The sequence below is a fragment of the Vanellus vanellus genome (assembly GCF_965231255.1).
Source record: "Vanellus vanellus genome assembly, chromosome: 24".
In the NCBI taxonomy this organism is placed as follows: Eukaryota; Metazoa; Chordata; class Aves; order Charadriiformes; family Charadriidae; genus Vanellus; species Vanellus vanellus.
The window spans coordinates 7,832,707-7,841,383 of record NC_138929.1 but is presented as its reverse complement, the minus strand read 5'-3'; the positions used below and the strand labels follow the sequence as shown (position 1 = coordinate 7,841,383).

Genomic DNA, 8,677 nt, shown 5'->3' with positions numbered 1-8,677 from the left:
AAAGCACCTGGAAGAAAAGAAGGTTATCAGAGGTAGTCAACACAGATTCACCAAGGAGAAGTCATGTCTGAATAATCTGATAGCCTTCTATGATGGGGTGACTGGATGGGTGGATGAGGGGAGGGCAGTGGATGTTGTCTACCTTGACTTCAGCAAGGCTTTTGACAGTGTCTCCCACATCATCCTCACAGGCAAGCTTAGGAAGTGTGGGTTAGATGAATGGACAGTGGGGTTGATTGAGAACTGGCTGACAGATAGAGCTCAGAGGGTTGTGGTTAGTGGTGCAAAGTCTAGTTGGAGGTCAGTAACAAGTGCTGTCCCTCAGGGCTCAGTACTGGGTCCAGTCCTGTTCAATATATTCATCAGTGAAATGGATGAAGGGGTAGAGTGTACCATCAGCAAGTTTGCTGATGACACAAAACTGGGAGGAGTGGCTGACACGCCAGAAGGCTGTGCCGCCATACAGCATGACCTGGACAGGCTGGAGAGTTGGGCAGAGAGAAACCTTATGAAATTCAGCAAGGGCAAGGGTAGGGTACTGCACCTGGGGAGGAATAACCCCATGCATGGGTACAGGTTAAGGGCTGACCTGCTGGAGAGCAGCTATGTTGAAAAAGGGTTGCGGGAGTCCTGGTGGACAACAGGATGACCATGAGCCAGCAATGTGCCCTGGTGGCCAAGAATGCCAATGGCATCCTGAGGTGCATCAAGAAGAGTGTGGCCAGCAGGTCAAGGGAGGTCATCCTTCCCCTCTACTCTGCCCTGGTGAGGCCGCATCTGGAGTACTGTGTCCAGTTCTGGGCTCCCCAGTTCAAGAAGGACAGGGATCTGCTGGAGAGAGTCCAGCAAAGGGCTACAAAGATGATTAGGGGACCATAGCATCTTTCTTAAGAGGAAAGGCTGAGGGACTTGGGTCTCTTTAGTCTAGAGAAAAGACGGTTGCGGGAGGATCTTATTAATGCTTACAAACACTTAAAGGGAGGGTGCCAGGGGGATGGGAACAGTCTTTTTTCAGTGGTGCCCAGTGATAGGGCAAGAGGTAACGGGCACAAACTTGAACATAGGAAGTTCCATCTTAACATGAGGAGAGACTTCTTTATTTTGAAGGTGGCAGAGCACTGGCACAGGCTGCCCAGGGAGGTTGTGGAGTCTCCCACTCTGGAGACATTCAAAACCTGCCTGGACGCTGTCCTGTGCAACTGCTGTAGGTGACCCTGCTCTGGCAGGGGGGTTGGGCTAGATGATCTCCAGAGGTCCCTTCCAACCCTGACCGTTCTGTGATTCTGTGAAATGTCATATGCTTGTGAAGCCTGACAGTGTCGTGTGTGTACCTGCACTAGTTACCTGCCTCTCAGCCCCAGAAGAGGAGGGGATGTGTCTGTCTGTGCTTGTGTGTTACATGGGTCCTGTATGTAGGTGCTGTTGATGGCAGCGTGTGGCTTTGCCAGTGTGACCAGCCATGTCAGTGTCATCTGTGTCTGTGTCTATGTCTCTGGGATAGGTTCTTGTCTTCGCTGCTGGTTGAACCTACAAAGGGAAAAGTGGCAGCCATGTCCCTCAGCCTGGGCCAGGACCCTGAGTCTTTAGGTCCCTGGGCTGGACTCCAGCAGCTGGTCAGGAGGGCCCAAGGCTGGAGCTGCTGGAGATGACAGCTGCTCCTGACATCCCTTAACAATGAGCTTCACTGATTAATCCCTGTTTCTGGGATTGATGAACAAGCTCCGCACAGAGGCCCTGAGACTGAGGGCTGTGAGGTACAGTGCAATACTATGTGACCCTTCTTTGTTGAGAAATGGACAAGCCTCACTTCTGCAAAGTCTCTACTGTTAAAACCTACGCATTTGAGCCCTTTCTGTGCCTGGTGAGTGCTCCCCCCCATCATGCTCACAGCCCAAAAAGAAAAAGATGCTGCAGTTCATACCAATTGTTCTTGGGGTACCCAGACCTCTGAGCTAGAAGACAGAGACGGGGAGCAGAATGAAGCCCACATAATCCAAGCGGAAATGGTTAGCTACCTGCTACACAACTAAGATGCACACACATCTGTGAGGCTGGATGGGATCCACCAAAGGGTATGGGTACAGAGGGAGTGGTGGAAGTGCTCACCAAGCCACTGTCAATCATTTATCAGCAGTCCTGGGTAACCAGGGAGGTTCCAGTTGACTGGAGGTTAGCAAATGTGATGCCTGTCTACATGAAGGGCTGGAAGGAGGATGCAGGGAACTACAGGCCTGTCAATCTGACCTTGGTGCTGGGAAATGTTATGGAGCAAATCATCCTGAGTGCCATCATATGGCATGTACAAGAGAACCAGATGATCAGGCCCAGTCAACATGGGTTCATTAAGGGCAGATCCTGCTTAAGAAACCTCATCTCCTTCTATGAGAAGGTGACCCACTTAGTGAGTGAGGGAGAGTCTGTGGATGTTGTTTACTTGGACTTTAGTAAAACCTTTGACACCATTACCCACAGCATTCTCCTGGAGAAGCTGGCTGCTCATGGCTTGGATGGGTGTACTCTTTGCTGGGTAAAATGCTGGCTGGAAGGCCAGGCCCAAAGAGTCGTGCTGAATGGAGTTAAATCAAGTTGGCGGCAGGTCACAGGTGGCGTTCCCCAGGGCTCAGTACTGGGGCCAGTTCACTTTAATGTCTTTATCAGTGATATGGATGAAGGGATCAGTAAGTCTGCAGAATACACTGAGTCACTTCACTCACTCAGCTTCTAGTCTGCCTGGATACTTGCTTACACACTTACAGAGCCTTGCTCTGTTTGCTGGCACCATGGACACGCAGGCCTTCTAACTCCAGTTTCTTGCTGTCAGGCCCCCCCATACACACACATGCACACAGAATAGAGAGCCCTCACCCTGGAAGATAGTTAGAAATGAACAGGAGAGACTGCACTGAGCAGGCACAGGACATGGCCAGAGAAGTGTACCGACTGGCCTGTGGTTCCTTCCCTAAACAACATCCTATAATAAATCTTGTACAGTACCAAGATGCTTTTCCCCTTCATTCCATAATGTGTCCCATAACCCCTAGGCATTAACTCTGCCTCATTCTGTAAGGTGACCCAGAAAGCTGCTACCACTGACTCACCGGGATGGGTATTGCCTCAAGAGCATGGGGCTGATGGCTGTCCTTCAACAGCCCTAGGGAGAGCTGAGTCAGTGTGTCCATTCCTCTGCTTAGGTTATTGCAGTTTCTTTACCTGTTGTTGAGTGTCTGTGCTCCTTTGTGTGTGTGGAGTCCAGCTTTTTATCGTATAACCAAATAAATTCACCTTACAAAGGAACAGAGAAGAGCCTGAACCCAGCAGCTCTGGTCGGCATTTTGAATAACCACTTCTATGAGTGCTTTATTGATAAGGCAGTTCTGTAGCAATGACTGAACGTTTATTTCAAAGCACAGCAGAATGAAAGCTCCAGGGCAGTGGGTCTGTAGATGGGAGAGGTATTATCTCACTGTGACTGGAGTCAGAAGGCTATCACTGGATGGAAGGGACGCCAGGCTTGAGAAGTGGGTCTGTGCAAACCTCATGCATCAGAAGAGGTGTGGCCAGCAGGTCAAAGGAGGTGATTCTGCCCCTGTACTCTACTCTGGTCAGACCCCATCTGGAGTACTGCGCCCATCTCTGGAGCCCCCAACATAAGAAGGACATTGACCTGTTGGAGCGGGTCCAGAGGAGGGCCACAAAGATGATCAGAGGGGTGGAGCACCTTTCCTATGAAGATAGGCTCAGAGAGTTGGGGTTGTTCAGCCTGGAGAAGAGAAGGCTCTGGGGAGACCTTATAGCAGCTTTACAGTACCTAAAGGGGGCCTACAAGAGAGCTGGAGGACTTTTTACAAGGGCATGTATTGATCGGACGAGGGGTAACGGCTTCAAACTGGAAGAGGGGAGATTTAGATTAGATATTAGGAAGAAGTTTTTCACTCTGAGGGTGGTGAGGCACTGGAACAGGTTGCTCAGAGTAGTTATGGAAGCTCCATCCCTGGAGGTGTTTAAGGCCAGGCTGGATGGGACTTTGAGCAACCTGGTCTATTGGGAGGTGTCTGTGCCTATGGCAGGGGCATTGGAACTCGATGATCTTCAAGGTCCCTTCCAACCTAAGCCATTATATTATTCTATTATTAGTTTCAGGACCAATTACATTACGGGTGTCCAAAGGGACAGAAACTCTGCTCCAGAAACTGTGGGACTGCTCAGATTGCTGGTAACCTTGCTCCTTGAGGATCATGAAGCTAGCCCTAGCTGAAGAAACAGTACAGTTCCCCAGCACATCCTCATCATGGACATCATTCCAATGTGGGAATGGTCAAGGGAGGTGATTGTTCCACTCTGCACTGCACTGGTGCAGCCCCGCCTCGAGTACTGTGTGCAGTTTTGGGCTCCTCAATATAAGAAGGACACGAAACTACTAGAGTGTGTCCAGAGAAGGGTGACAAAGATGGTGAAAGGCCTTGAGGGCAAGACTTACTTGGTTTGCCAGCTTGGAGAAGAGAAGGCTGAGAGGTGACCTCATCACAGTCCACAACTTCCTCAACAGGGGCAGCGGAGGGGAGGTGTTGGTCTTCTGTGTCTAGTGACCAGTGATAGGACACAAGGAAATGGAAGGAAACTTCATCAGGGGAAGTTCAGATTGGACATTAGGAAAAGGTTGTTCACTGAGGGGGTGGTCAGTCACTGGAACAGGCTCCCCAAGGAAGTGGTCATGGCACCAAGCCTGGACGATGCTCTTAGTCATATGATTTAGTTTTAGGTAGTCCTGCAAGGAGCAGGGATTTGTGCTCAATGATCCATATGGGTCCATTCCAACTTGAGAGATTCTATGATTCCACATTGGAATCAAACCAAGAAGTAGATTACAGAGTGAGTACTAAGGGCAAGACAAAAATGCCAAAGGTATGGTTTATTTCTTCCCAAAGTAGACTATATAAATGGGTTAGCTGAATTGCTCACCAGGAACACCCATGAATTATGCAGGAATTCTTAGGTGACTAATTCTGATGCTGTGGACATCTATACGTGGATAGACAAATCCTGTCAACTAGTGCCTACTGTAAGCCTATGTCCACATTGCCTTTGATTTTTATTTGATAGCTGATTTCTGCTTTTGGATTTCAGTGACCTCTCTATGCTGTATGAAAAAGCAAAGCTTGACTACAAGCTAGGTCATCCAGTGACTTGCACATTCTCTCTTTGTGGAGAAGCATTCAGGAACAGAGTCACGTCAGAGTCAAACAGCAGGCAGTGTCAAGGGTCAGAGATTTAAGGATAAGCTGAAATATTAAACTAACATGCTTACTACCTGATTTTAACTATCTGCGTCTGGACCAAAAGTTCAGTAATGATTCTATAAATTCACACCCACCAGTTAATTTCTGAAGAGATATAGAATTTCAACAATAGAACTTCAGAGCACAACTGTGTTAATTCCTTTACAAAGTATAATTGTCCTCTAAGTTATTCCATACAGGTTTTAGTGTCACCCTAAGGATTTTTGATAATTAGAAGAAAATTATTTGAAGCTTGCTTAATATAAATTGAGTTGCTACAAAATGTACACTATGGAGTTGTTCCTAAGAAAATTGTATTAACAAACAAAACAAAGATTAAAAAAGCTTTCAATTATTTACTTCAATTTTTTTATTATTTTCCACAACAAAGTATGTATTTGCTGACCAGCTTCCACATTGAGCCTTTGATCTCCTTGTTACGCAAGGTATAGATCATGGGATTAGTCAAGGGGAAGATGACCGTATGGAAAACAGCAACAACTTTTTCCTTTGGGACAGCTTGGAAGGGGAAACCATAGATATATATAGCTGGGCCACACATGACAAAAACCACAATGATGTGGGAAACACAGGTGGAGGCTACTTTGTTCTTTGCCTTGAAGGACTGTGTCCAGAGCTTCAGCAACAGGACAGTGTAGGAGATCAGGAGAAGTGTAAAGCACATAATGATAATAACTCCATTGTTGAGGAACATCAAAAGCTCCACTACATAAGTGTTGGCACAGGCCAACTTGACCAACTGATGGACATCACAGAAGAAGTTGTCCAGGATGTTGGGACCACATAAGGGGAGCTGGAGGCTGAGACCAAATAGGATGATGCCATGGATGAACCCCCCACCCCATGTAGCACCAACCAGGACATAGCATACCACCCTATTCACAAACCTGTTGTAATGAAGAGGTTTGCAAATGGCTACATAACGGTCATAGGCCATGACCATGAGCAGGAGAGCTTCAGCTGCTCCCAGGAAGTGGAGGAAGAAAAGCTGGGCCATGCAGGCACTGTAGGAGATTGTCTTATGGTGTGAGAAAAAGTCAGCCAACATTTTGGGTGGGGTCACAGAACAGTAGCAAATGTCCAAGAATGCCAAATTGGCCAGGAAAAAATACATGGGTGATCCCAGTTGGGAATCCCCCCGAATTGTGAAAATGATAAGGACGTTGCCTGGAAGAATGATCATATAGAACAACATGAAGAAGAAGAAGAGAATCATCTGGACTTCATGGTTTTGGGACAATCCCAACAGAACAAACTCTGTAACTACTGTATAGTTCTCATGCTCCATTTCCACTCTGCAGAACCCTGAAAAACAGACAGTTATCATGGGAGAAAATAAATCAAACAACACAGCAGTGCAAATCTACACAAATATTTGAGCAACATGGGGCATATTTAGAGTGCCTAAGATGCATGCCCTTTTCCCATTTCCTAGTTTTAGCGAACTCCTAATGGTGAAATACTTGAAAGCCAGTAATTTAGATTCCCACTAACTTGGGCATTTTACTGGAAATGTAAGCTGGAAATGTCCACATTTTATCAGACATTCTTTGTTTTCTCTGTGCCCTGGGAACTAGCACATGGATGGAATATAGGTCATAAAGTATCAGTCCATTCTTCCATTGGTAGGCTGTTTTGTGGTTTAACGTGTAGATGGCTTTATTTGAGATAGTCATATCTTATCCTTTTCCAGTTGACAAAAGCAGCTAAACGAAGCTAGACTATTCTATGATTCTATGAAAGTACACTCTAAAATTACACAATTAGACTAAATCACATCCACTGATTATAATAGGAAACTAAGTATAGACCACTCACGTCTGAAGGAAGGTTTATGTACCCCTCAGGTGAATTCATCTGACAGCTGCAAAGTTGTTTGCAATTAAACAGTTTAAAATCCCTTTATACTTAATTATGTCAGTATAGCCAGCTCAGGGAATGGCTAATTCTGTATAAATTTTCTCTAGCATATGTCAGTTCAAGTGTTTTCCAAAATATTTCATTTTTCCAAATTGTCTTTCAAGGGAGTTGAGGATGTGTAGATCACAATCAGACTTCCACCTTTCTCCAGAGAAATCCCACAGCAGTGTCTAACTTTCCAGGGAAGTCAACAGAACACTAGAAACATAAAGAAAACTCAATTACCTAAATATCTCTATGAAATTAATCCACCATGAATCAGCATAATGGAAACCTGGAAAACAAACTAACATTTTTTCATAGAATGTATAAAATAACTTCATTTACAATATTTCAAATGGAACGGTGGATTTTAACACCTCCTTATGAAGAGAACCATAAAAATTTGTCTTTTTTTTTTAAAGTCTTTTCATTTATCTGTGTTGTTTCTTTCCTTCCACTTCTTTTTCTTCTTTTGGTTCAGGAGAAAGGTATATGAGGTTTTGCATCCAGATTTTTTAACACTTTTCCATTTTGCTACAAAGATGGTATGTCTGTCTACATGATGGCATCTGCATATTACTACATTAGTAGCTTCACCAGAAGTGTTGAGGAAGAGAAAGAAACATACTGAAAATGCTTTAGTGGGAGAAAATGCTCAGACCTGTAAGGACTGTTTAGTTTTAGAACAGTTTTAATTTAGTTCCCTTATTAAGACCAGTGAGAATTGAAATCAGTATTGACAGTGGAAACTAAAAAAATAAAAACAACTGAGAGGAGGAGAAAGTGGCAAAAAGTAGTAAAATTCAGAATAAAGAAAAAAAAAAGGAAAGGAATGTAAGAAAGGAATAAAAACAAGTAAGTAAAAAATACTCCTTACATCACTTTTTGATGTTTTTGTCAGCAGTCACAATTTCACGGCATGCCTTGAAATGAAAAAATTTCTTGACACTTTGTTTTCTCCACCTCTTCCTTTCTTTCATGGATAGCTGAAGGGCTCATTGTGCTGCATGTGTGTATAAATTTCTCAGCTGACTGCAAATCCTTATCTATCTGGATCTGAGTTTCTCTTTGCTTCACTTTAAGTTCCCTCTAAGTGTTTTGGTCAGCTCCAGTCTCTTTGCATCTTATCACATGACAGAAAGATCCCTGCAGGAATCTACCACTCCACTCTGCTGTCCTGTATTTTATCATATTCTACACATCCAGCTAATGCAGAAGCAACACTCTCCCTTCACCTCTACTTGGTTGTGGAGGCTTCTATGGATGCACTTGACTTCTGTTGCTTTGTATCTATGCCTCGACCACACAGTTCAGTAGCTACTGCTCTGGGTTGTTCAGCCCTAACAAGCAAAGAACCAATCAAGGTTACTCCCTCTCTGCTCTTTGCTGCCACACCACTTTAGATAGGTGGTAAAAGTTTCCCAGTTTTTCTACCTACTTCCCTGATGTTATCAGTGTGCCTATGTCCAGATCCTCTC

At 44.9% G+C, this 8,677-nt stretch overlaps 1 protein-coding gene across 1 annotated transcript; it reads right to left on the bottom strand.

Annotated features, from left to right (window-relative positions):
• Positions 1 to 5,649: 5,649 nt before the first annotated feature.
• LOC309680965 (olfactory receptor 4N5-like) lies at positions 5,650 to 6,585 on the bottom strand (the record flags this gene model as incomplete). Its single annotated transcript, XM_082494735.1, has 1 exon — positions 5,650 to 6,585. One exon carries the CDS (start codon positions 6,583 to 6,585, stop codon positions 5,650 to 5,652), a length of 936 nt encoding a protein of 311 aa, XP_082350861.1.
• Positions 6,586 to 8,677: the final 2,092 nt, after the last annotated feature.